We start from the raw sequence: 26,917 nt of genomic DNA on the forward strand, positions 1-26,917 counted from the left end.
CCTGCAGCTTCTGCCCCAGATCTTTCCGTGGGTCCAGCTGCTGGTGTAATAGGTCCTTGAGGGCGCTGCTGTGGAGGGGTGAGATGCTCCGGGTTTCTTCACGTGTCTCCTTCTGCTTCCCCAGCTGGGAGAGGTGAGCTGCGAGAAGATGCCCTGCCAGCAGGCCTGCTCGGACCCCTCCACGCCCCCCAGGGACTGCTGCTTCTCCTGTCCAGGTAAGCGGCCTCTGCATCCTGGAGCCTCACCACCGTCCTTTTCCACTTTGCTCTTCCGCCCAGAAACACAGAACTTGTACAGGGCTGGATGTGAGAAACCCAGGCTCAGAGAGGGAACGTGGCCTGCTCAAGGTCACACAGCCAGCACGTGGTGTGCCCAGGCCCAAGCCGGGGCTTCCTGACCCTCGTCAGTGCTGCGGCACAATGTGCCGTGGCGTCTGCCGAGTCTGTTTACTGTTCCTTTTTCTTCTTCATTTCCTCCTTTCTGAATCTCTTCCTCTGCTTTCTTCCTTTTTTAAAAATTAGAATTTAGGAACTGAATCAACTTTGCAGAAGAATAATTGCTAATATATATTGAGTATCCATTATGTGTCAGGGAACATCATGTATTGAATGTTATTTCTTTTTTTAAAATTGTGGTGTAATTGACACGTAACATTATATTGGTTTCAGGTGTACAACATAACGATTCAATATTTGTATATATTGCAAAATGATCACCACAGTAAGTCTAGTTAACATCTGTCACCCCACATAGTTACAAAATATTTTTTTCTTGTGATGAGAACGTCTATGATCTAATCTCTTAGCAACTTTCAAGTATAGTATTTCAATACAGTATTATTAACAATAGTCACTATGCTGTCCATTATATCGCAATGACTTATTTATTTTGTAACTGAAAATTTGTGCCTTTTGACCCCCTTCAGCCATTTTGCCCACCCCTCTCCTCCCACCTCTGGCAACCACCAATCTGTTCTCAATATCTGTGCACTCAGTTTTTAAAAAAAAAAACGATTCCACATATAAGTGAGATCATATGGTATTTATCTTTCTCTGATTTATTCATTTAGCATAATACCCTCTCGATCCATCCACGTTATCGCAAATGGTAAGATTTCATTCTTTTTTGTGGTTGAATAATGTTCCATTGTGTGTATATATATATATATATATATATATATATATATATGTATGTATACACCACATATTTATCCATCTTTATCTGTTGATGGACACTTAGGTTGTTCCCATGTCATGGCTATTGTAAATAATGCTGCAATGAACCTTGGGGTGCATATATCTTTTTGAATTAGTGTTTTCATTTTTTTTTTGGATACATACCCGGTAGTGGAATTGCTGGATCATATGGTAGTTCTATTTTTAGTTTTTTGAGAAACCTCCATACTGTTTTCCACAGTGGCTGCACCAGTTTACATTCCCACCAACAGTGCACGAGGGTTCCCTTTTCCCTACTTCCTTACCAACAGTTGCTGTGTCTTGTCTTTGTGATGACAGCCATTCTGACACTTGTGAAGTGGTATCTCATTGTGGTTTTGATTTGCATTTCCGTGATTAGTGATGTTGAGCATCTTTTCATGTCCCTGTTGGCCATCTGTCTGTTTTCATATGTCTTATTTCATTTTCACAGCAACTCTTCGTGATAGATATTATTAGCATCCCCATTTTCCAGGTGAGGAAACTGAGGCACAGAGAGGTGAAGTGAGGTGCTCAAGGTCACACAGCTGGCTGACAGTAGAACCAGGATTTGAGCCCAGAGTCCATGCTTTTAGCTACTCTGCTACATTGACTCCTGAAAATGATTCACATCTGTTTGTCTTTCTCCATCATGAGTGTTTGTCCATGTGCATCTTTTTGCAGAGGTATAAACAGGACATGGACAACCTACTGTAACACACAGTTTCAAAATATTGATGTAGCCCACAGCTGGCCATTTAAAAAAGCTCCCAAATATTATGGTTTGCTTACCCCTTGCCTTTTTGGTTGACATTGAGGTGGTTTCTTTCTTCTTCTTCTTTTTTTTCTTTTCTATCCATAATGGACCCACTGTGAAAAATCTTTGGTCAGACAACTTTTGTTTTCAAATTTTGTGAATTGCATTCAGACCCTGTGGTTAATAGGTGCAGTAACTAGGTCACAGGGTGTCGGGAGTGGTTTGGTGACTCCTAGGGCATGACAGCACGTTACCAGATGGGGTCCTAGAGAAAGGGGAAACTTACAGAGACGTAGCTGGTGCCCCATATGCCCACCAACTCTACACTGTGTTTTGAATTTAATTTTTCCAGTTTAACATGTCCATAAAGTACCTTACCGGTGGCTATTGTACATGTTTTAAACTTCCAGGAAGACAGTGAATTTTTCCACGGATTTGTGGCCTGAATTTCCTCTTGTATAAAATACCTCTTTAACTCCTTTGACCTTTTGAAGAGGACATCCTGTATTTAGGGCAGCTCTTCAGTTCTGTGGATGGAGAGCTGCTGTCAGGACTGCTGGGGCTGGAAACATCCTGATCCCATACAGTCATTATGTTGGGAACTGTTGAGTGATTATAGATTCGACCTTAACCAGCACAAAACCCTCTGCAAGCTGATGGATATTATTCCCCTGCTTTCTAGAGACTAATCATTAGCTAAGGTGCCAGGCAGTGTATGGAGCATTTTACCTGTATTGTCTCATTTAAATGCCCCAGGAATGTTTATGCATGGGTGCTCTTATTGTCTCCATTTTGCAGATGGGGAAATGGAGGCTCAGAGAAGTTAAGTTCCTGTCTTTTTAAAAAGAATTTATTTATTTTTAAATTTTTTTTGGCCGTGCCGCACAGCTTATGGGATCTTAGTTCCCCAACCAGGGATGGGACCCGGGCCCCATGCAGTGGAAGTGCCAAGTCCTAACCACTGGACCGCCAGGGAATTCCCAAGTTTCTGTCTTTAAGGCCACGTTCTAGGTGGTAGTGTCGTCGGACTCAGGGCCAGGTCTCTCTGATTCCTCACCCCATGCTCGTTCCCATTCTGCTCTCCTGCCTCCTGATGGGAAAACTGAGGCCCAAAGAGGTGAGATGCAGAGCCCACCTCCTTCTCCTGGGGCACCTACCTCAGCTGCGTTCACCATGTGCGAACTCATTTTAAGAAGAAATGCTTTTTATTGAAATACGAGGTGAATTGTTTCCTTTTGATAATTAAAAAAAAAAAAAGAACAGCTTTCTTGAGATATAATTCACACACCGTGTAAGTCACACGCTCGAAGTACACAATTCAGTGGTTTTTGGTAAAGTGGTTTTTGTGATTATCCTTTTGATGGTTTATATATATATTTCAATTGAGGTATATTTGATGTACAATATTATATAACTTTCAGGTGTACAGCAGGGTGATTCACAATTTTTTAAAAAGTTATAAGTTATCTTTTGATGATTTTTAAAATGTAATCATTCCAGTTTGTAATGTGTTTACCAGCCTCCGTCTCCTCCCTGATCATACCTTTCTCCAATATTCTTCCTTCCTTCCCTTGTTCTCCCGCCATGGATTAAGCCCTTATGATGCGCTGGCCTCCAGGCTGAGACTTAAAAACAAATTTTTTCAATAGACTTTTTTTTTAAAAGCATTTTTAGGTTCACAGCAAAATCGAGCAGAAGGTTCGGACAGCTCCCTGAATCCCCCTGCCCCCGCCCCACGCACAGCGCCCCCTGCTGTCAACATCCCCCACCAGATGGTACATTTGCTACAATTAATGAACCTACTCTGACACATGATTGTCACCCAAAGTCCAGAGTTTACATTTGGGTTTAGGCTGAGACCTCTCAGGCTCCGTTTCATTCAGTCCTCATTGTGTGGCCTATGTGGTCATCCTGTTATTATGATGCCCATTTTACAGATGGGGAAATGGAGGCCCAGGGGAGTTATGTGCCTCACACAAGGTCACACAGCCAGTGCCTTGGTGAACTGTCTCCCTCTGCTCATGGTTCCTTTTGGGTCTTCCCTTCCTGGAGGCAGGAGCCGGCGGGATCCCCCAACCCCAGCTGCCGGTGCACAGGGACCCTCAAGGGACAGAGCTGGGGCACTGTCCTCGGTGCAGCTCATCCCAGACCTGCCTCAGTTGTAGGGAAGAACCATTGTGCATCTTCTTGCCCCGCCCCCTCTCTAGATTCCCTGGAAGAAAGCCGGGGTCTCTCCCCTCGTGGAGACGTTGAGTTCAGCAAAGTGGCCCGGACCCCCCGTGGAGACCCCGAGGCCCTGCTCAACTGCAGCTCCTGCCCGGGGCCCCCAGCGGTGTCGCCTCAGAGGCCAGTGCTCCAGCTCCTCCAGCTCCTCCTGAGAACGAACCTGTCCAACATGCAGACTATACCCGTGAGCCCCTCAGGAGCGCAGGCCTTACCCTCACCCCCTTTGGGGCCTGGGGGCATGTTCCCAGGGGAGCCCTGGGCCTCCCAGCCCCCTCGGCCCTCACCAGGGCCTTCAATCCCTCCAGGAGCCTCCTCTCTACCTCCGGCCTCTCCCGGGGCTCCCGGGCCACCTCCTGTTACTCCAGAGCCCTCATCCTCAGCCTCCGGGGCCCACACCGCATCCAGACAGCCTTCTCTGCCTGCCACCATCTGGCGTAGAGCCTCAGCCCTTTCCACGATGGGCCCCAGCCCCTCAGAGGCCCCCGTCGCTATCCTCAGGCCTCGCAGACTGTCTCCAGCCACCTCCAGACTCTCTGCAGCCCTTGCAGCCACAGCCAGCCCTGGCCCCCAGGAGCCCACCATGGGGCCCTCACCGGAGGAGGAGTCCACAGTGTAAGCAGGCCTCCGTTTCAGGGCCGTGCCCGGGAGACGCCAGACAGAGAAGACTCTGCCAGAGGCCCTGGGAGCTTGCAGGGCGGCTCTGGGGGCCGGTGAGGCTGCTGACTCCTTCAGGACCCCTGGCGGGGATGCAAAACCCTCAGGGCCCGATGTAGCCTTGCTCCCAAGAAGCATCTGGGATGCGCTGTGAGAATCCAGCAGCACGTTCTCCACCATCAGCATCCTCCCTGGGCTGCGTGGGCCGCCTGTCTTCTGAGAAAGGTTGGGGCGGCTGAGTCCCTCCTCTGGAGGAGGAGGGTCCGAGGGGCCTGGGATTCCACTGGGATTGTGCCACCGGCTGTCATGTGTCCTCACCCGAGGTTTCCTGATTAAAATCTGTCTCGGTCTCCCCCAGGCTGCCCTGCTCATTCACTTCTCGCCTTTGGAAAGGTGGGAAAACGTCACTGCAAGCCCCCAGGTGATGAGCTAGTGCCCACCTCAACCCCCAGCTTGGGAGAAAAGCCTGCACAGACCTGGGGCTAGATTGGGAGGGGTCTTAGGTAAGTACCTGGTGGCCTTTGATGCTAGGAGACTTCTAAAGTGAGGGGGCGGGGCTTCCCTGGTGGCGCAGTGGTTGGGAGTCTGCCTGCCAATGCAGGGGACACGGGTTCGAGCCCTGGTCTGGGAAGATCCCACATGCCGCGGAGCAACTGAGCCCGTGAGCCACAATTACTGAGCCTGCGCGTCTGGAGCCTGTGCTCCGCAACAAGAGAGGCCGCGACAGTGAGAGGCCCGCGCACCGCGATGAAGAGTGGCCCCCACTTGCCACAACTAGAGAAAGCCCTCGCACAGAAACGAAGACCCAACACAGCCATAAACAAATAAATAAATAAATTTAAAGTGAGGGGGCGGAAAAGACGGATGGAGAGGCCTTCGCAGGTTGGGTTCCCTGGGAGGGAATAGTAGGCAGGTGGAGTCTTAGGGCCTGTGCTTAGCTTTAACATCTGTGGGCCGAGGGAGGCAAGCAGGAGGCAGGGGTGGCGCCCGGCGGTGGCACGGTCTCAGCCAGCCCCCTGTGGAGCTCTGAGGCTGGGCTGGCCTTCAGAGTCAGCCCGAGTTGGGGCAAGGGGACAGGGCTTTGTGCCCCCATGTTGGCCAGTAATTCTATCTGCGGGGAGCGGGCCCAGGACAAGGCAGTTCCCTGTGAGGGCTGATGGCTGAGAGCTGTCGGTCAACAACCTTCCCTGCGGCTGGGGTAATAAATGCGTCTATCCTCAAGGGGGCATCTGGACGGTGCAGCCCAGTTCCCATGACAGCTGGAAAGAGGACAGTGCTAGCATCGTTGGGGGAAAGTGAGATGGGGGTGGAAGACAGAGAACTATGCTGTCACCGTGTCACCAACTTGCTATCCCTGAAACCCAAGGGGGCTGCAGAATAACCTGCACCTACACTGGCGTGGGCCATCCTCCCCTTGCCTCTTCTCTGCCCTGCTGCTCACCACGTATCCCAGTGGGGAGCGTCCCCAGTGGGAAACGTCCCCAGCGGGGAGCGTCCCCAGTGGGCACTGGCTGCAAAGGCCATCTGGGTTATCCACCCCAGGTGTTAGTGTAGGGAGGGGTCCTAATCCAAGCAGGATGGCAGGAATAATGAATTTGGAATTAGGGACATGAAAACCAAAGACTTTAGGGATGCAAAGGACTTAGAGACCATCTTACTTAGAGACCAGTTAAGACACAAAGGGTGTGGTTGAATGAGGTCTGGGGTGCCACGAAACCCATGTTTGAGCCCTACTCGCTGTGATTAGCCGTGAGACCTTAGGTCTCGGTTCCCTCATCTGTATAATGGGATCACAACAGTCCTTCCTCATGCAGTTGAGATGATAGCATATAATACAGACTCCGTAAGTCTCGGGGCTTTGTGCTTGTGACCTTGGGCAGCCCGCCCACCTTCATGATGCCACTTGGGGTCTAACTTCAGGATGAAAGTGTAGAACACTGACTGGCTCTGCTCCTCAAACAAGCCAGCTCTCAACATGGTGGAGGCTCAGAGTCAGGGCCAATTTTCTCACCGCTATCCCTCTGTTCAATAAAGGATGCAATTCAAGTTTTATTACTAGTCTCCCCTCTCCATAGAACTCAGGTAAATGGTGTTCATTTTGAACATTAAAAAAAAAAAAAAAGGCTGGGGCAGGGAGTTCCCTGGTGGCCTAGTGATTAGGACTCCGCACTTTCACTGCTGGAGCCTGGGTTCAGTCCCTGGTCGGGGAACTGAGATCCCGCAAGCAGCGTGGCGTGGCCATAAAAAAAAAAAGAGGCTGAGGGGTGGGGGGGCGGGAGGACAGCTGTAGACACTTCCCTCAAGTCGGTCCAAGTATAAAAACATGATTATCTGAGACATTCCTGTCCCCCGCTTACAGCTGAGACCACAGAAGCCCAGAGAGGTCAGGAGAGTGTCCGAAGGTTGCACAGATTAGGAAGGCTGATCTGGGAGGAGGGCTCTGGGCTTCGGACTCCCAGTCTGGGCTTTTCCCCTTCAAGTCGCATTTGGTTGGCTTGTTCCGTTGGAGTTGCAGAGAGACACTTGATGGCTGCAGTTTATTCAAGGTGCCAAGACCGCCTTATCTTAGTTTGAGCTCCCCAAGGGCAGACCCGGAGAGAGAGATTTGGGTGAGAGTCACTGCCCCGGAAGGTGATCCCAGAGAGCACGGTGAGGGAGGGGGAAGGGAGACAGAGAAGGGAAGAAAACCAATCAGCTTTTGTTAAAAAGGTCACTGCCATGGGCAATTGGCACCCCTTCCTCCTGTGGACCCTCTGCGAGGTCATGTGGCACACACCTCAGAATTGTCCCCCGAAGGCCTGAGGATGCCACTCTTGTCCCTCTCTTGCTCTTGGGCTCCTGTCGGCTCTCCAGCATGCCCAGCTGGCCTCACCCAAGGATCACGCCTGCCTCCCGTCTGCTCGCTCCGGGCCTAAGAAGACCTGGGGGATGGGGTTGGGGAGGAGGTGCAGGAGCTGCTGCCTCTAGAGCACCCCGTGGCTGGGCCAGGGCTCTCACCACCCACACCGTGGCCACCACAGGCCCTTCTCAGGACCACTGAGGGCAGCTCGGAGCTCTCCTCCTCCCCCTCTCCCCAACCCCCTGACCCCCCACCCCGTGAATAGGCAGTGCCATTGTGACATGTTAGGAGGCCTTGGTGGGACCCAACTTGGTAAGAACATGTTCTGCCTGCGATAAGCCCCAGTGTGATGCCCCCTGCCCAGCACTGACTGGCACCAGGAGGCCAGAGGACCACCTTCAAGACCCCAGATGGGCACAGAGTGCTTTTTTTTTTTTTTTTTTTGCCGCACCACTCGGCTTGTGGTATCTTAGTTCCCTGACCAGGGATCGAATCCTGGTTCATGGCAGTGAAAGCACCGGGTCCTAACCGCTGGACCGCCAGGGAATTCCGGGGCACAGAGTGCTTTTAATGAGTGCATGAGCTGGTCTGAATCTTAGCAGCCTGGGCTCCAACAAGCAGGTGTGTGTGTGCGGGGTGTTTGTTCTTGGGGACGTACACCCTGCATTTCCCTCTAGCTAGGAGTCCATATGTCGGGTTCTCGGAAGCACTAGAGCAGTGGTCCCCAGCAGTTTGGCATCAGGGACCGGTTTCGTGGAAGACAGTTTTTCCACGGGGTGGAGCTGGTGGTGGTTCAGGCGGTGACGTGAGCGGTGCAGAGTGGAACATGAGGCTTCGCTCGCTTGCCTGCCGCTCACCTCCTGCTGTGCGGTACGGCCCGTGGTCCCGGGGTCGGGGACCCCTGCAGTAGAGGACGCGGAGGATGGGCTGGAGCCTGTTCCACAGGGTCAGTGTGACTGGACCTAGGAAATTCCCGAAGGGCCAAATGATCGGACCCGGTTCAAGAGACCTGCTTTTGGAGTTTATCAGATAAATGGGCTTGAGGACAAACCACAGTAGGTTTCAAGTTAGGATAAACTTTCAAAGGTTTACAAATGCCTTTCATTAACTTATTTTGAATGTGTAGTACATCCCATCACTAGAAATAAAGATGTGTAAAATTGTTTCAGTGAGGGGTCTCCCCATCCCCACATCCACCGAGGCTCCCCCTTCCCTCCCCACCACTTTTTTCTTTTTTAATTATTATTTATTATTTATTTATCTATTCATGGCTGTGTTGGGTCTTCGTTTCTGTGTGAGGGCTTTCTCTAGTTGTGGCAAGCGGGGGCCACTCTTCATCACGGTGCGCGGGCCTCTCACTATCACGGCCTCTCTTGTTGTGGAGCACAGGCTCCAGACGCGCAGGCTCAGTAATTGTGGCTCACGGGCCCAGCCGCTCCGCGGCATGTGGAATCCTCCCAGACCAGGGCTCGAACCCGTGTCCCCGCATTGGCAGGCAGATTCTCAACCACTGTGCCACCAGGGAAGCCCCCTCCCCACCACTTTTGTGGTGTCTGGTTCTTGGGTACCCTTTCTCTGTTTCTTTATGTATGTGCAAGCAAATCTTATTTTCTTTATAATTCAAAGATAAAATAGCATAGGCTCTGTTATCACCCGTCTTTCAGTTTGTTTGTGGTTTTTCACCGAACAGTCTCTTCTCAAGATCCTCCTGTCCCAGTCCCTAGCGAGCATCCTCATTTCTTTGCGCTTTGCAGCTGCGCAGTGGCTCCTGTGCGCACACAGCAGAAGTCATTTAACCGTCCCCTGGGGGCGGACATTTGGGTCGTTTCAAATCTTGCTCTTACAAAAGACGCTACCAAGAGTAACCTCGGCTTTACATCATTTTGCACGTGTGCAAGTCTATCTTTAAGATAAATTCCCAGAAGTGAAGTTACTGGGCCAAAAGGTATGCACATTTCTCATTTTGATGGATAGTGCCAAATGGCGCTCCTTAGGGGTTGTACCAACGGATGCCCCCTCCAGCAATGTGCAGGAATCCACGTTCGGCAGGGCCTGGGTTCCACAGATCAGAGCAGAGACCTATGAGATGAAAATAACACTCCTGGGGAATTCCCTGGCGGTCCAGTGATTAGGACTCGGCGCTTTCATTGCCGTGGGCCGGGGTTTGATCCCTGGCTGGGGAACTAAGATCTTGCAAGCCGTGTGGTGCAGCAAAAAGAAAAACCCAAAAAAACAAAAAACAAAAAACACCAAAACCACTCCTGGACGAGTATGAGTGGAAAAGATGGATTGAACTGAGCTTAGATCCCCGAGGCCCTCAGGAAATGGGGAAAGATGGATGGGGAAGAGGCCTGAGACCGTAGACAAGGAATGTGAATCCACCTTATCTTATGGAGCAAAGTGTCAGATCAGATATGTTAGCGTGGGGTTTTCTAGTATAAATGAGCTGTCTAATGGGATCCTTTTTAGATTCTGTCTGGATCCAAGCATCCCAGGGTTGAGGGGCTGAGCTGCAGCTGCCGGGGCTGAGAAGGGGGAACACGGGGTGGGGGGAGGGGATGGGGCCAGGAGCAGGAGAGCAGGAAGGGTCTGGCGAGACCTGGTTGCATCCCTGGAGCCTAGAATACTGCCTGGGGCATGGGGGGTGCTCGGGGAAATAGCAGAAACACAAACACAACAAGGAGCCAGGACATCATGAAATTCATCCCCAGAAGCCTGAGAATCCACCTGTTGGTCCCATGACCAAGTATGACTAGGACAGAATGTCAGTGGGGGTGAGAGTGGACCCATCTGTGGTCTTTTTTTTTCTTTAATCAATCAATTAATTATTTTTTGGCTGCATTGGGTCTTCGTTGCTGCTGGGCATGGGCTTTTCTCTAGTTGCGGAGACCAGGGGCTACTCTTTGTTGCAGTGCACAGGCTTCTCATTGCGGTGGCTTCTCTTGATGTGGAGCACGGGCGCTAGGCACGTGGGCTTCAGTAGTTGTGGCACACGTGCTTAGTTGCTCTGAAGCATGTGGAATCTTCCCAGACCAGGGCTTGAACCTGTGTCCCCTGCATTGGCAGGCGGATTCTTAACCACTGAGCCACCAGGGAAGTCCCCCATCTGTGGTTTTAACTATGGCCTCTCTCAAATCAGATCCACTCTTTCGTCTTATCCTAGTTGTTCCCTTTTAAAAAAATTATCTTGAGGGAATTCTCTGGAGGTCCAGTGGTTAGGACTCCATGCTTTCACTGCTGAGGGCACAGGTTCGATCCCTTGTCGGGGAACTAAGATCCCACAAGCTGTGCGGTGCGGTCAAAAAAAAGAATTATTTTGAATTCATCACTCAGTCAGCAAATATCTATTGAGCACCTCCAATGTGCCAGGCCCTGCTCTTGCTGCTGGGACTTCAACAGTTAAATGATCACAGTCTCTGCCTTGGTGGATCTGACACAAACACTCCCACTAAGGCATCATCTCCAGCTGTGCCCAGTGCCATAAAGGAAAGGAGGGCCACCCCATGAGAGGGTGGTCAGGGAGGGCTTCACAGGGAACTGATGTGTAAGCTGACACCTGCAGGATGCTAGGAGTTAGCAGGTCAAGAAAAAGGGAACAGCAAGCAAAGGGAACAGTGTATGCAAAGGCCTGGAGGTGGGGAAGAACTTGGGTATTTGTGGAGGTGGGTGAAGGCCAGGGAGGTGGGAGCTCAGGGTAAGAGGGATTAAGGTGAGACAGGGAAGGTCCATGGGGACCAGAGCATGCAGGGCCTTGAAGCCACACCAAAGATATAATGTCTTATTCCAAGTGCAATTGCAGAGCATTAATGAAAGGTTTGAAGCAAAGGAGGGTTGTGATCAAATTTATGTTTTAAAAAGATTGCACAGCTAGATAGGGTATAAGTGACATTGGGAAGATCTGGGGCATTGGGTAGGAAGAGCTCACCTCACCCTTCCTTGAGCCTAATATCTTGTATTTATGTGACAAATTACAAATTGGGGGATGATGTGACAAGAGTTCCTAACGCCATCTTGGGCATCTTGGCGCCATCTTGGGCACCCGGAAGTCCACCTCAGCAGGGAGGCCCAGCTCCAGCGCTCAGGCCGGTATCTCCAGCGGACAGCCTGGAACCCAGCAGAAGCAGGCGCTGTGGGAATTTTTCCAACGTGCACGCCGAGGAGCACAGGACTGGAATAGGTTCACCAGCAGAAGAAGAATTGGGATCAAGCTGAACTGAGTCAAAGTGAAACAGATCACTTTGCGGCAGGAGTTCTCAGCGCCTTTGATTGGGAACTGTGCCTTGTGAACCTCGAAGAAGGGCCTAGAATGTAGCCTGTTCTGTACTTACTTTGAAACTTTTTCATTCAACATTTTGCTACCAAAACCCATTCTGAGAAATGCTGCTCTAGATATTTCCTGGCTGCCTTTCTAGGGTAGGTTTGCCAATGGCATGTCAGCTCCCTCTCTCAACCTCTCCTTGGGGAATGGAAAACCATCCTCTTTCAATCACCAATGGGGAAACGGATCAGCTTGGTGTCCTGCACCCAGAGTACTGAGGGGCTCCCAAGGGTTAGTCTGCATCAACCAGCTCACCACAGGACAGCCTGGTAGATTGTGGGGTGTCAGCTTCTCTCACCACTCTGGCCCATGTCTCACGGTCATTACCGCCCTGCCTGCCCTACTTAGGAAGTCACCATCAGCGGGCACCTCTCCTTAATCTTTTTCCTTTTCTCCTTATCTCTACTTGGCTTTGGGGAAAATAAGAAGTTACTCCCTCAACCAAGAACTCAGGTGCTCTCTTCTATGAGGAGGCAACGGGCCTGGCATTTCTGGTCCCCAACTCCTTATATGATGCTCCCAGCTGGCCCAACCGAGGCCCATTCGTCTTCCCGGCTCTGTTACAGAGAGTGTGCTGCCACTGGCACTGTGTTTGGTGCTGTCCAAATGCATGTGGTCAGTTCTGTCCCCCTGCCCTGGCATTCTGACCCCAGTGATGTAAAGAGGAACACTGACAAAGAGACGCAACCCCATAAAGCATTTTCCAGGAGGTTATGATTTATTCTACGTTATTGGTGTGACAGGGAACAGGGCCAAGATTCCACCTCCACAATCCCAGAGGAAGAACAATCAGGAGAATTAGCTACATCGAAGAACAAACAGGGACAGAAACTAGGGCGGGCTCTTCCTGGGAAGTGGCCGGAAAGACTCGGGCTCAGGCCACGGGAGCCAGGCCGACCTGGTTGTTGGCCCTGTCAAAGACGGTGTAGTACTGGCGGATGAAGATGTCACCCAGGATCCAGAGCTCTCCGGAGGCGGTGGGGATGTTCATGCCCTGGAATCCGCTGGAGCAGCTTCCCTGGCTCTGGAGGAAAGGAGAATAAAACTGGAGCTGGGACACAGACCCAGCAGTGACAGGCACTGGGGCGTGAACATCCAGGGCCATGGTCCCCTGCCAGGCACGTGCAAGGAGGAGCTTCCTGGCTCGTGCCTGGGGACTTGGCTCTTCCTGGCCTGGGATCTGCCTGTATAAGGGGCTTACTGCACTCTTGGTTTCCAGGGATTACCAGACATTATCCAGTGTTTCTGGCAGATGCATACGCCCTGACGTCAGCATAGCAGCTACGGGCTTTAGGGAGAACTCAGCTGCCGGGAAGGATTTTGGAAGCCCTGGTGACGCAGCCTTTTCTCATTATTCTGATCCTGACCAGTGGCAAACGGGATCAGCTGTTAGTCCTTTTCATTCACTAAGTCACTGGGCCAGCAACCTTGGCTGTGTATTAGAATCACCTGTGGAGCTTTGACCCCCCTCCCCGTGCCCCACCTCCCACCATGGCTCAGGCCCCACTCCCTCCTAATTAATCAGCATCCCTGGGGGAGGGGCCTGGGCCTCCCTACTTCTTGCTGAATAACATCTACCCACTGGGCAAAACTAGTTTTCCATCCGGCATTGTAATTTTCCTGTGGCTCATCTGACTAAAGGTTTTTATTTGGTAGAGGCAATAGGAGCATCATAAGCCCTTACCCTATGGAAGCTGTGATTTCTATTTGCCCAACCCTTCGTAGCTTTGATGTGGCCAATCTCGCGTGATTACCCTAACCACACCCTGAGTGTGGGGAAAGCTCTAGCTTTTAGACGAGGAAACTGAGGCTAAGGAAGGTTGTAACTTGCTCAGTATCTACGGGCTAGTAATTGAGACCCAGAGCTTGGACTCTGGTGTCCAACTAAAAATCCTCTTTTCACATCATCAGCCCTTGCCTTGCTTTTTTCCCCCTGGGGGTGTTGCATCCCAATTCTCATTCATGCATTTATTTTTGAAGTGTTCTTTTTCTCCAGAGGCTGTCCAGAGCAGATGTTAGCTCCAGCTTGTGGAAGTGCACTTGCCCTTGTGCCAAGGGGGAGTATTGTGGCCACATGCTGTGCGGGCACATCTGGGTGGAAGGCTCAGAGCCCCCTTACCTGCAGGATGTAGGCCGTGGGGGGAACAGGGTACTGGATGCCGTTGATTGTGAAGACGATGTCGGGCAGGCTGTTGATGCTGGAGCAGCTGATCGCCATCTGGAAAGAGTGAGGATTAGAAAGGCTTTCATCCCTCCTGTGTGGCAGATCCGCCATCTGGGTCTAGAACAGGGCAGTCAGGGCTGGACTTACACTGCCGTAGGAAGTCTCACTGGCTCCAATGTAGCTCTGGATGTTGGCAATGGCATTGGTTGGGCCGGCCAGCAGAGAGGTACCGGTGTCAACGATGGCCTGGCAGCCACTGCTGCAAGCGATGGGCTCTCCACCCATGGTGATGCTGAGGATGAGATGCAAGTCAGGGTCCCCTGAGCCCCCAGGGGGTACATCTCCCAAGGAGGAACCAGGCGACCCTGGAGGGTCCCTCTTCCCCATCCTTTGGCCGATGCATAAAATTTCAGCTTCTCTCATTCACACACTCATTCATTCTATGCATTCATGTGTTCTACACATATTTACTGAGTGCCTACTCTGTGTTAGGCACAGGAGATGCAAAGCCAAACAAGATGGGTGCACGGTTTCTGGCTGCAGGGAGCTTCCACTCTAGCTGGATAGATAAGTTATGATCGAGGAGGAGCAGGGAACAGGAACACAAGCCGGGGTGAGGGTGGTGGTGTGGAGCAACCAGCGAAGGCTTCTCAGGGAAGCAGACGCCCAGAGGTTGCTGGGGAGGTGAGGAGTTGGAGGAGGACATCACAGGTAGAGGGGACAGAGGGTGGGGAGTGATGGAGACACTGGAGTGATGGCCAGGTAAGTCCAGCCCTGACTGCCCTGTTCTAGACCCAAGGGGAGCAGGGGCGGGAGTTCGAGGAACTGACGGGGTGTTAGCATGACTGGGGCAGACGTAGGGTGACCAGTGTGTCCCAGTTTGCCTAGGACTGTCTTGGTTTTAGTACTCAAAGACTGGCATCCCAGGAAACTGCTCACTCCTGGGCAAACCTGGGCAATGGGTCACCCTAGCAGGCCAGCTGGGGGCAGAACAGCCAGAGGATGAGGCTGCCTGGGGGCAGACAGGCTTTGAAGGGGAAAGTGGGAGGAAATGGTTTGAAACAACTTCTCTGCCGTTTTGCCCTGATCCTAGACCAAAAGTGACAGGCCCCCTAAATGCCGAGATGTATGGACAGGGGGGTCCTCCCCTCTCCCCAGGGATGCTGGTAGATTGTCCTGCCTCCTTGCTCAGAAGGGAAGTGGCTGTCTCATCCTTGCAGAGTGTCTGGGGGTTCCTGACAGCGCTCTTCCTCCTGTGACGTGCCCTTGTCAGGGTCTCTCTGGCTCGGCCAACCTCCGCCTTCTCCTCCTGGAGCACGTTTCCCTATGCTGCCTGTTCCAGGGGGATCCTGGAATTCTTAGTTAACTACGAGTCTGTAAAGAAATGAGGTCTGGGGCCCATGCCAGGATATTGCCCATCCATGGTGACCTCACCTGTCCACGGTGATCTGCCAATAACCCTCAACAGAAATAGGCACCCAGTTCAGGGTTCCCGTGTAGTAAGAAGAATCGATGCCACCAAACTGCACCACGCTGCCGCTCTCATCATCTCTATGGAAAGTGGAGGGGAAAAGGCAGGATTTCATTTGTTCATTCATTCATTCACTTATTCAACTGAACATATAAACTGTGGGCATTCTAAGAGCTACTCTTGATCGGACTCTTGCCGGTGCCAGGAGCCACGCAGAGTGTGTGACCCACAGGGCTTCCTGTAATCCTTACACCAAGATCCATGCCATAGTCACTATTGTTATTATTATTTCTATTTTACAGTGAGGAAACTGAGGCTCAGAGAGGTGAGGCAATGTGCCCAAGGTCACACAGCCAGGGAGTCGCAAAACCAAGATTAGAACCCAGGTCTTTCTGGTTCCGAAGTGTTGTGTGGTTTCCACTAAATGCTCTCTCTCATTGCTGTGGGGACCTCAAGAGAAATGAATGAATGACAGTGTCTGCTCTTAATAGTGTAGTTCATGGTTTGCCAACGTCTGGAGGTGTTTTTGATTGTCATGATTGGGTGGGGGTCGGGGGAGCCCCTGGCGTCTAGTAGGTAGAGGCCGGGGAGGCTACCAGACATCCCAGGACAGCCCCCAACAGCAAGGAATTATCTGGTCCAAAAATGTCAATAGTGCTGAGATTGAGAAACTCTGTTCTAGTCGGCCCCATGTGAAATATCTAAGTGCCCATAAAAGCAGATTATGTGTAAGAGCTGAAACTTGAATATTAAGTGGCCAAGAGGAAAAAAGGATAAAAGGGCCCTGCTGCTGTAAACTGCAGGAGTCCTGGTTACTGGAATATTCATTGTCTAAATCTCTGCAGTTTTCGGTTAGATAGGGAAACAAATGTAGATGACAATAAGAAATTAATCACTGAAGAACTGGACACGGACAGAACGTGACCCCAACTCACCCAACCCCACCCTGCCTTCCCTGTAAACATCTGACAGCATCTGTGACACAATGAGATGATAGCAGAACAGTCAATAACTAAAGGGAAGCACATCGATGGTGACAAATCGCTTCAAAAGAGAAGGATGTGAATGTCAGAGGAAAGTTGAGTGTCTTGGGAAAGTCGAGGACACACCCTCAGATATTCTGGCATAAACTTCTACTCAGCCAAAATCAAGACTTTGTAATTCCTTTTTCTTAGAATTAACTCATAGTCACACCTGGAACCTAGATTTTGTTAACTAATGAAAGAAACTTGCTTTCATCATTTAAAAGTTTCACTGTTCAAGATGTAAGTCCCGGGGCTTCCCTGGTGGCGCAGTGGCTGAGAGTCTGCCTGCCAATGCAGGGGACACGGGTTCGAGCCCTGGTCTGGGAAGATCCCACATGCCGCGGAGCAACTGGGCCCGTGAGCCACAACTACTGAGCCTGCGCGTCTGGAGCCTGTGCCCCGCAACGGGAGGGGCCGCGATAGTGAAGAGGCCCGCGCACCGCGATGAAGAGCGGCCCCCGCACCGCGATGAAGAGCGGCCCCCACTTGCCGCAACTAGAGAAAGCCCTCACACGAAAACTAAGAGACCCAACACAGTCATAAATAAATAAATAAAATAAATAAATAAAGTATTAAAAACTATTAAAAAAAAAAAAAAAAGATGTAAGTCCCAATTAAATCTTCTTTTCATTTTTTGCTATGGACTTTCGGCCCCAATTTTAAGTGGATTCACTTTAAATGGTGGTCTTCAGGAGAGCAAATGGCTAATGATATTTGACTTGTGTAAGGCAAGGTGACAAAGACTCTCGCTAGTAAAATAAGACGAATGAAGGTGGTTCATCAGAGAGGAATTTGGCACCATTCTCTCCAAAGATATACCTTAGAGAGCCTTAGACATTGACCTTTCCAATCCCCGGCTTGCCACGACTCTCTCCAGCCCACCCAGCCTTCGACAGCCCCCTGCTGGACCAGGTGACCGCAACTCCCTTGCCTAACTTACTTGCTCAGGTAGACGGAGAAGAGGTCTTGGGAAACCAGACCCTGGTTCCACATGTTGTCAAAAACAGGGGTGGCCCCGGAGGAGGAGATGCTGGGGTAGGCCAGACCCAGGATGCCGTCGAAGGGAGCGTAGTACAGGAAGGAGCCGGGCTCTGTCTCACTCAGGCCAAAGATCTGGTTGGTGTCGGAGATGCCTCCAACCTGGGTGGGGAAACCAAGATGTTCATAATCAGCTTGTGCTGGCTGAGCGCTGCGGGGTGCCAGCCCGGGCCCAGAGCATCGCTGGTTCATTTCGTGTAGGACTTGGCTTCCGGGGCATCAGGCTGGGAGGAGAGGAGAGGGATTATCCCTGGGAACGCTTGTTATTCCACTGGAAGTAACAGTCGAGGCTGATCTCCAGATGGGCACCGTCTGCAACTTGGTGTGAGAATTTGCTGCGGAACAGATGGTCACCGTGTGTTTGTGTTTCTGAAGATCGGATGCAAAGCAGACCCCAGGCAAATCAGAGCCCTTGACCCCTCCTGTGCCCTGGAAAATGGGGGTGCTTGTGGAGATTTTGTGACTCGAGGGGGGCTGTGGGTTGGGGGGAGGAGGAAGAAGAGGAGGTGCTAAAAGAGAACTGAGGCATTTTCTCCCTTCTCGCTGCCCCTTCCATAGCATTCAACTTGGGTGACTCTGAGGTTGGCTTCTGGCTCCAGGCACCCACCCCCTTACCACTGCTGCTCCTCCGCTAGAAATGTCTGTGGTGTCTCTGCCACTTTCCGCCTGCCCCAATCAGGTTACTTTTGGGATCACCGAGACCCGTATTGCTTGAATGACCTGGTTCTGGGGCGTGTGCGGTCCCTGGAAGCTGGCCCCAGGGCCGGGCAGGACGAGGTGGCTGGCCAGCGGGGGCTCACCTGGACTGTGTCGTATCCAAGGATGCCTGTCATGCTGCCGGTGCCGTAGGCGATGGAGAGCGTCTTGCTGGTGCCCTGGAAGGTGGAGGACTCCTGCGGGTTGAAGCGGTGGTGATTGGCTGTGAGGGCAAGAAGAGGCATTGTCAAACTTCAAAAGCTGAGCCAGAGTCATGGGCTGGGGGCGTCTTCCTGGGTGGGTGCCTTGGTTCTGGGCGGGGCTTTGGAGGAGAAAGCTAACTCATCTGGCTAACCATCTCGCTGACTGAAGGCCCTCCTGAGGACCCCCCAGGTTAACGCCGAGTGGAGCAGGCCCACAGCTGCCCGTGGTGATGTGCAGCTTCACACTCTCTCTGCCATTGGACTGAAATTTCTGAGGGCTGGAACCATGTGTGATTCCCCCCTTCATCTCCCAGGGCACCTAAGCCTAGTGCTTGGCACATAGTAAGTGCTCAGTGAATGTCTGTTGAGTGGATCCCTGAGTGACTCCAGCAGGCTTGAAATCAGACCTATTTGAGGCCCCTGAGTGTTCAGGGCTTCTAGGTGACTTGGTGCTGGGGGCCCAGAGAGGGTAGGGGGGCACTCACTGCAGGCATAACTGAAGCAGTAGATGGAGGGCACCCACAGGTTGGAGGAGCCGGTGTCAAAGATGACGGTGAAATCCTGGGGGGGGGTTCCGATGCCAATGGTGCCGAAGTACTCCATCTGCCAGGGTGGGGACGGCATAGCTCAGTGACTGGGGACTCCACAGCCTGGCCTCCCCGGGGACTGTCTCTGGGTCATCTCGGCCACCTCCCGCCTTTCCCTTCACTGCCTCCTTGCCTTTGTCTCTCTCTCCAGTGTATCCATCCTTTAAGGCCCAGCCTGGTCTCCGCTCCTCCTTGAAGTCTTCCCCTATTGCTCTCCTGTCACCCACTGGCTCTTCTCTCCCAAGCCTCGTTAACACCCAATAATAATCTGCTGTCCCCTCTTGCCTTGAGTGTCTTAGTCTTGCCATCCTAGAGAATGTACACTCTCGGACAGGAGTGGAACCTTACAGCACCCAGCCGAGTAAATGCTTAAGTGCTTTTTCATTAAGTTGTTGAAGGGGAGATAAACAAGTCACCCACCTAAAGGTGGAGACCCCTTGAGATATCTTATTCCTAAATCTGGGTGTGTACAATGGGTTTCAAGAAAGGGTGTCCTCAGGCTTTTTATTCTTAGTGGCAGCAGTTTCTCCCTTGCCAACTCTGTCCCAGCCACGCTGATGTGGCTCTTCTTTGATGACCAGCTCATTCCCATCCCAGGGCCTTTGCACTTGCTATTTCTTGTGCTAGGAAAATGTTCATTCTAGATCTTCTCATCAATCCTTCTGTGCTCTAGTCAAATGTCACCTGCACCAATAGGCCCTCCCTGACTACTGTATTTAAATTCGCCCCTGCCCCATTCTTCTTCTTCCCCTTACTCTAATTAATTAATTTTTCTTGTGGCACTTGTCATTACCTGGAATTATCTTACATTCTTATTTGTTTGTCTCTTATTTGTCTTCCCCTCTAGAATATAAGCTCTCCAGGATCTTTGCTCAGTCACCATTGTTTCCCCAGCTCCTGGCAGAGAGCCTCTGACACAGGGTAGGCACTTCATAAATATTTGTTAAGTGAACAAAGGGGCTAACTTTATCAAGCTTTGAACAAGCTCTTACCAAGGGCCAGGCTCTGTGCTAAGCACTCCACAAACAAACAAAAAAACCCCAAACCTACATTATTGCATGAATTACTTGAAACGAGCCTCTGATGGTAGATAGTAATGGTTCTGTCTTACAGACGAGGAAGCTGAGTCTCACTCAGAGAATTTAAATGACTTGCCCAAGGTCCCATGGCTCGGGAGCTTTAGACCCTAGATTTGCTCCAGGTCTGGCAAATTTCACAGGCTAAGCTCTTAACGAGAAGCCGCGTTGCTTCCTAACCTTGGCCTTCACACAGGGGACACACTATCTACTGAAGGGATTTGCGTCCCAAACAGAAGAGTCAAAGTGATCTTCCTGAAATTCCCTAGTTAAAATGATGCAGTGGCAGTTAGGATGCAGACCCTTATCCCAGACTCTGGTCTGCCTCCACCCACTGACCCCCGCAGACCTCGCTCTGAAAATGGACACTGGCTTCCTTTCCTCAAATACACTCTGCTCCCCAGTGTCACAGGGTCTAGTGCAAGTCGTCCCCCTCTCTGGGACCCTCTCCTGTCCTCTTGGAACCCCCGCTGTCTCTTCATTGCTCCGGAGAGGTGCCCCTGCCCACCACCTGCAACACACTCAGTGTGTCACATTCACTGCGTGGCCTCAGCCTGGTTGTACTCGTTATGCTTTGTGAGGCTCTCCTACTAGACTGGGGGCTCCCTGAGGCTCATTCACTGCTGCTTCTCTGGGCCCAGCACAGTGCCTGACGCATAGAAGACGCTCCATCCATGTAAGCACTGGATGAATGAATGAATGAATGAATGAGAACGACAACTCTGACTGTGAGTTTTCCTGCCCTCCTTGTGCCTCTGAGATCCAGGGAGCAGATCCCTGGGTTACTGCTGCCTGGGGGCTCGGAGCGCTGGCCCATCTTCCCAGACCCCTGGCACCCCCTTCTCTCCACTGGGCCAAGTCCTTGGAGCGGGCCCACTGCCTGCCCACGCACTCACATCTAGGTAGTTCTGAAGGGGCTCGTCGGACATCAAGGTGGTGGCCTCCGAGGGAAAGTACTTGCTGCCTATGTTGTATTGGTGATTCTGCAGAAAGTCCTTCAGCTTGCCATTCTCGATCAGGTTCTGCCTCAAGGACTTCTTTCTGGTGAGCGAGACCCTGTGGCGGAGCATTTGCAAACAGATGGTTTGGAGGAAGAAGAGTAATTAGCCAAGGGGCCTGCTCATGGGGTGCCGTGGAAGGCCTGGAAGGAAAAGAAAGCTGGCTCAAGAGCGGAAGAAGGAAGCCGAGAGGGGAGTTGCTCTCATTTTGGGCACAGTAATGCAGAAAGGGTACGTGGTTGCCCAAAGTCACCCAGCCCGGGCTGGACTGAAGGGTCTGGGCTGTTAGCCACGTGTGCCGCGTTGTGTCCCCACATGAGCAGAGAAAGGAGGCTTGGGACGGTTGAAGAGAGAGGAGGAAGGGAAGAGGGAAGAGGAGAAATACGGGAGGAAAGAAAGGCAGTGGGAAGGGCAGCAAAGAGAAATAGCCCCTGGGAAGCTGCTCTTCGTGCGGCGCGTCCCCCAGACTCACTTGTAGGTGGTGCACTCGGAGAGCGCCACCAAGGAAAGAAGGAGCAGCCACTTCATGGTTCTTCCTGGCTCCCAAGACTCCAGAGAAGGGAAGATGGGAAGGGGTACAGCAGCAGGAAGGAGCCGCTCCTTATATACAGCCCAAGTCCTCAGGCATGGCCTTATCAGCCGCTAAACGTCACCCTTTACTCTCACCCCAATCAGAAAGTTTCCTGATAAGATTATCCCTGCCCTGGGCCATGTTCTGGGAAGTTTCCAGTTGAGTAGCTTTCCACTGTAACCACATCCTGGGTTGGGATGGCCCTGCAGAAAGCAAGCGGCGAAGTGGCGGCTTATTTCTTAAATAATAGAATGCATCCAAACTTGACAAGTTGAATATTTTGACGAAATTGGTCCAAAGTGCACTTAACATTGAATAGATGTCAAAGGAGCTCCAGGCACCCTGATTTGTCCTGATGGGACAGACAGCTGGGATCCTCGGAGAGCAGCAGTCCTTTCAGTGATAGGCCATGTCCCTGGAGCTGCTTTCCTCAAGCACATTCATAGGTCCGTAGTTTGGGACTCAGGACACATTTTCCCCATGGAAATGTCATTATATGGGGTTGCTGGATGTCTAACTAGCCTATGGGCCTTATTTTGCTCTTGCTTCTTATGGCTATTGGGCTGAGTCTTGGGAAAGTGGTGTGTACAGTACAGAGGAAGGGGATGGAGTGGAAGAATGCTTCCTTTCCTGGAGGAAGCAAACTTGAAACAGGCCGAGTTCGTCTTTGGAATCTGTGCCCCTCACTTTCTGCGCCCCCTTTCTTCCTACTGCTCCTCTCCTACCCTCTCAGTTACTCAAAGCCTCCACCTTTGAGACCCCATCTGGGTCTGACTCCCAGGTGCTTAAAAGTTGGCTGAATCAGCTTGCAGTGAGCAAAGCAATCTGGGAAAATTCATACTAGGGTGTGAATGACTTAGAAAAGTTCTCTCTCTCTCTCTCTCTCTCTTTTTTTTTTTTTTGGCTGTGCCATGTGGCATGCGGGATCTTAGTTCCCTGACCAGGGATCGAACCCATCCCCCCTGCTTTCCAACCCAATGGATTCTTCCCTTTGTGGGGTTTATTCAGTGGACAAAGTGGAATGAGAACTTCTTTTCAGGAATTGTGGCAGAGGGGGGTATGCAGGAGGGAGGTCGCCAGTAGGTGGCGAGACCTGTCTGCAGATTTTGTTCTGAGATCGTATTCCCTGGGCCACCCCTGGTTTTTCCAACATTGGGAGACACAGATTCTATAAAAGCTCCAAATTTCCCCCAGTCCTTCTGGATGAGTACGGAGGGGTGGGGACTGTGGATCAAGGTTGGGACCAGTGGTGGTTAGTACAAAGCATACTGGCATTTCAAACTCACCCATTAAGACACCTTTGTGCCCCAAATGCGGATCCTTGACCCGTGTTTTCCATTTTCACATCTTTTGATGCCTGCTTTCTCTCTGCTCTCTTTTCCTCCCCCTCGAGCGTTTCTCCTTTGATCTACGCTATCACCTGTGGGCGGATCTCAGCCCTTCTGTGGAGGAGCTGGTGGTCCTGAAGATGCCTGCCTAGGTCCTGGGAGCAGCAGATGGAAAGCCTGGCTCAAGGGTCCCTCCTGGAGGGTGGAGGGAGGGGCATGTGCTGGGGGCTCTCCGGGGCCTTCAAAGGTACATGGTGTCTCACACTGGGCATTGGGTACATGGGTGCTCATCGTGATTCTTTACACTTTATATGCTATGCATATATGAAATTGTTCATGATACTTTAAAAAACATAAAGGAGGATCTGCATACTTTCCAACTTAGAAATGGAGGCAACTGAGGTTGGGTCGAGTAGGCTGAGTCAAGGAACCCTCAGGGTTGAGATGTGGGGCAGGAACCATGAAGAACATTACGTGTGTTTTATTCATCTTTCATCTCCCTCAGTGAGTTATATGGTGCGTCAAGTGTTCAACATAGTGTTTTAATTAATCCCATGTAAACTTGGCTTAGTTAAGAGCAATTTGGGAACGTGCTCAGAGTAGGGCCATGATTTTGTAATTGGCGGTTTCTGCCGTCTGCCAGCCATTGCAGTAACTGACACCGAACAACACCATTCATGTGTTTCTCTTCCCTGGCAGTGAGGGGAGACAGGGGAGCTTAGATTCACTGACCACTACTCTTAGCTCATTGTGGTAAGTGACGTTATTATCCCCATTTTACAGATGAGGAAACTGAGGGCCAGAGAAGTTGCGCCACTTGCCTGAGGTGACATAGGTAAGAAGTGGTTGAACGGGGGCTTGAATCAGGGTCTCTGTCACTCCCTGTGCCTGCTCCCTTATGTACCCACGGACTGAGGTGTACTGGAGGCTGTGGAAGAATCTCAGGAAGAGCCCTGGCTCCAGGTTCTGGGTTTGAATCCCAGCACTGCCTCTGAATAGCTGCAAGACCTGGGGCTGGTGATCCAGTCACTGAGAGACTCAGTTTTCTCATCAGTAGAAGGGAGATAAATAGTACCATCAATTCCATGGAATTGTTGTGAGGATTAAACACAGAGCGCTCACCAGCCATACACATACAGCGGCTAAAATGAAAAGTACTGATGAGGATGCTGAACAAGTAGAACTTTTCTCTACTGCAGGTGGGAAGGCGAGGTGGTACGGCCACTTTGGAGAACAGTTTAGCAGTTTCTTTTATTTTAATTTTTTTTATTTTTTAAATGTTTCATTTATTTATTTTTAAAATTATTTATTTATTTATTTATTTTCTTTTTAGCAGTTTCTTATAAAGTCAACATGTACCTACCATTTGGCCCAGAAACTCCCCCTCCTTGGTATTTACTGAAAAGAAATGAAAAACATATGTCCCCACAAAGACCTGGACCCAAATGTTTATAACAGCTTTTTTCGCAATTGCCCCAAACTGGAAACAACTTGATGACCTTCAGCTGGTCCCTGGATAAGTGAACAGTGTATGGCCAACGATGGAGGACCATCAGCCATAGAAACAGATGAACTACGGGATGAATCTCATGGGCGTTAGGCTGAGTGAAAGAGGCCAGACGCAAAGGCTACATGTGTAGGATTCTATTTATATGCCATTCTGGAAAAGGCAAAATAATGGGAACAGAAAACAGGTCAGTGGTTTCTAGGGCCTGGGGTCAGAGTAGGAGACTGACTACAAGGGGGGTTGGGGGAACTTTGTGGGGGGATAAAAATAGTCTATCTCTAGATTGAACACCTGAAGAGGTAAATTTCACTCGGTGGCAATAGCCCAGACACACCTGACTTTACAGCAGGTGAAGTGCTCAGCCACTGATGGCCACACAGTAGGAGCGAAGGCAAAATTGTGCACTAGGCTCTGCCCAAGGCTGTGGAGGCCTTGGAGGGGACACATTGGGTTCATTTCAAGTAAAATGATGTAATCGACTAAAGAAAACGAAAAAGAAAAGAACAACCAGTCATCATCCCTGCTTCCCTTTTGGTCCTTTGAACCATGAGTAAAATCTGTCCACGCTCCGTGTCTGATGGCGGGGGTGACAAAGTTGGCAGGCTGAGGCGAAGCTCCAAGGAGCTGGGTGGGGACTGTGAACGTTTCTCAGACCCCTGGGTGCTGGGCCATCCAGATGGGCTCTTTCATTCTATCCTGGGGGTAAGGGTGGGGGGACCAGAGTGCATCTAGGAGGGATGCTCCCCTGGGCATCCTGGAGCTGGCTTGCAGTGCTTGGAGCCCAAGATTAGGCATCAGTTTGCGGGGAACTGCTTGTCTGTGGGACCCACATGGGAATTTTGGATAGAGGAGAAATACGTTTGGGAAGCAGACTCCCAAGCAGACTCCTCAGGCAGTAACCTGCAGGACACACGCACACGTTCATTCAACACATGTTTATTTTGTACCTGCTCTGTTCTGGGCACGCATGCTCTAGTTGCTGGGGGTGCATCCACGAGGAAGATGGAACTAGGCCATGCCTCTGAGGAGTTTGTGGTCAGGTCAGGAGAAGACAGAGGGGGAGGCCCCTTTCCTTTCCACCGGGAGAGGCCTTTGGATCACATTAATGGGAAGCCCTAATGGGACTGGTGAAGATACTGAAGTTTGGGGAAAACTTCATAAGCGGGAAGCTGACATGCTTGATGTCACCAATTCCCAATATATGGCAGACTCTATGATGGCCCCCAATTATCCTCGCCTCCTGGTATTCATGCCTCTTGTAACCCCCTCCCCTTGAACGTATGCAAGACCTATGACTTGCTTCTCATCAATAAGATACGGCAAAGCAGATGGGGTGTCACTTTTGTGATTACATTATGTGAGATTGTTACTTGGGTCTTGCCAGCAGACTCTTTGTGTAGACTTTCTCCCTTGCTGGCTCTGAATAAGCAAGCTGCCCCATGAGGAGACCCACATGGCAAGGAACGGAGGGTGACCTCCAGCCTCCAGCCAGCAAGGAACTGACGGCCCCAGTCTGACAACCTCCAAGAAACTGAATCCTGCCAATGACCCTGTGAGCCTAGAAGATGACCTTCTCCATTCGAGCTTCAGATGAGACCACATCCCTGGCCAACACCTTGACTGCAGCCTTATCAGAGGCCCTGAAACAGAGGACCCAGCCAGACAAGGCCTGGATTCCTGACTCACAAAGACGCTGAGGTAATAAATGTGAGTTGGATTCCTGACCCACAAAAACGCTGAGATAATAAATGTGAGGTGTTTTAAGTTGCTAAGTTTGTGTTAATTTGTCACCAGCAATGGAAAGCTAATACAGGGCTAGAAACCTCCTAGAAAACTCCACAAAGATCCACCTGGCTGCCTCACGCTTTTCTCCATTTGGGGGCCATTTCAGTGTTCTGCAAGGTGGTTTTCTGCTCAGGCAGTACAAGTGACCTGAGAAGGAGGGAGTTGACATCATTGGTCTGCTTATCTGCAAACCCCCATCCATACAACCAGGACTGCATTTCTGTGGCTCTTCATGCTTTTCTGAGTGCTTTGAGACACATGATCTTTTGAAAACGTATTATTCCTGCATTATCCCCATTGACACAGTTCAGAAGAGTTAAGTGATCAGTGCAGGTTCACATAACTAAGTAGTGACACAGGCAGGACTAGAACCCGGGTCTTAGAAGGCTCTGGTGTTGGGAGGCTCTTGTCCCGGGCCGGGCTCTGTAGCCGCACACATCCACCTGGTTTCTGTCTATTGGTTAGAGTGTACAATGGACAT

The 26,917-nt window shown here is 51.0% G+C and overlaps 2 protein-coding genes across 7 annotated transcripts in view; one reads left to right on the top strand and one right to left on the bottom strand.

Moving 5' to 3' along the window:
• Positions 1-5,173, top strand: part of VWCE (von Willebrand factor C and EGF domains) — a 29,942-nt gene extending 24,769 nt beyond the window's left edge. For 4 of the 6 annotated variants that reach the window (XM_057553960.1, XM_057553961.1, XM_057553964.1 and 1 more), the window contains 3 exons: positions 125-215; positions 4,158-4,360; positions 4,482-5,173. In XM_057553960.1, coding sequence (XP_057409943.1) covers positions 125-215; positions 4,158-4,360; positions 4,482-4,949 — 762 coding nt within the window. In that variant the 3' untranslated portion in view covers positions 4,950-5,173. Of the gene's footprint in view, positions 1-124; positions 216-4,157 lie in introns of all 6 variants that reach the window. The other 2 variants (XM_007174451.2, XM_057553963.1) reach the window with 2 other exon arrangements.
• A 7,688-nt stretch (positions 5,174-12,861) lies between these two features.
• LOC103015735 (pepsin A-like) lies at positions 12,862-21,784 on the bottom strand. Its single transcript, XM_007174452.2, has 9 exons — positions 21,718-21,784; positions 21,144-21,303; positions 19,070-19,187; positions 18,486-18,604; positions 17,588-17,787; positions 15,586-15,702; positions 14,299-14,443; positions 14,107-14,205; positions 12,862-13,011 (listed from the first exon to the last, which is right to left on the bottom strand). Exons 1-9 carry the CDS (start codon positions 21,771-21,773, stop codon positions 12,862-12,864), a joined length of 1,164 nt encoding a protein of 387 aa, XP_007174514.2. The 5' UTR covers positions 21,774-21,784.
• Between the last annotated feature and the right edge of the window lie 5,133 nt (positions 21,785-26,917).

Source organism: Balaenoptera acutorostrata, chromosome 9 (assembly GCF_949987535.1).
Source record: "Balaenoptera acutorostrata chromosome 9, mBalAcu1.1, whole genome shotgun sequence".
Lineage (NCBI taxonomy): Eukaryota > Metazoa > Chordata > Mammalia > Artiodactyla > Balaenopteridae > Balaenoptera > Balaenoptera acutorostrata.

Bases quoted from the DNA above. Each gene is read 5' to 3' on its own strand.
- LOC103015735 (XM_007174452.2), bottom strand. From the start codon at position 21,773: ATGAAGTGGCTGCTCCTTCTTTCCTTGGTGGCGCTCTCCGAGTGCACC. The intron at 21,304-21,717 runs GTGAGTCTGGGG...GCTCCGCCACAG, and splicing joins TCCGAGTGCACCACCTACAA to GGTCTCGCTCACCAGAAAGA. The intron at 13,012-14,106 runs GTAAGGGGGCTC...CCTTTCCTCCAG, and splicing joins CCACGGCCTACATCCTGCAG to AGCCAGGGAAGCTGCTCCAG.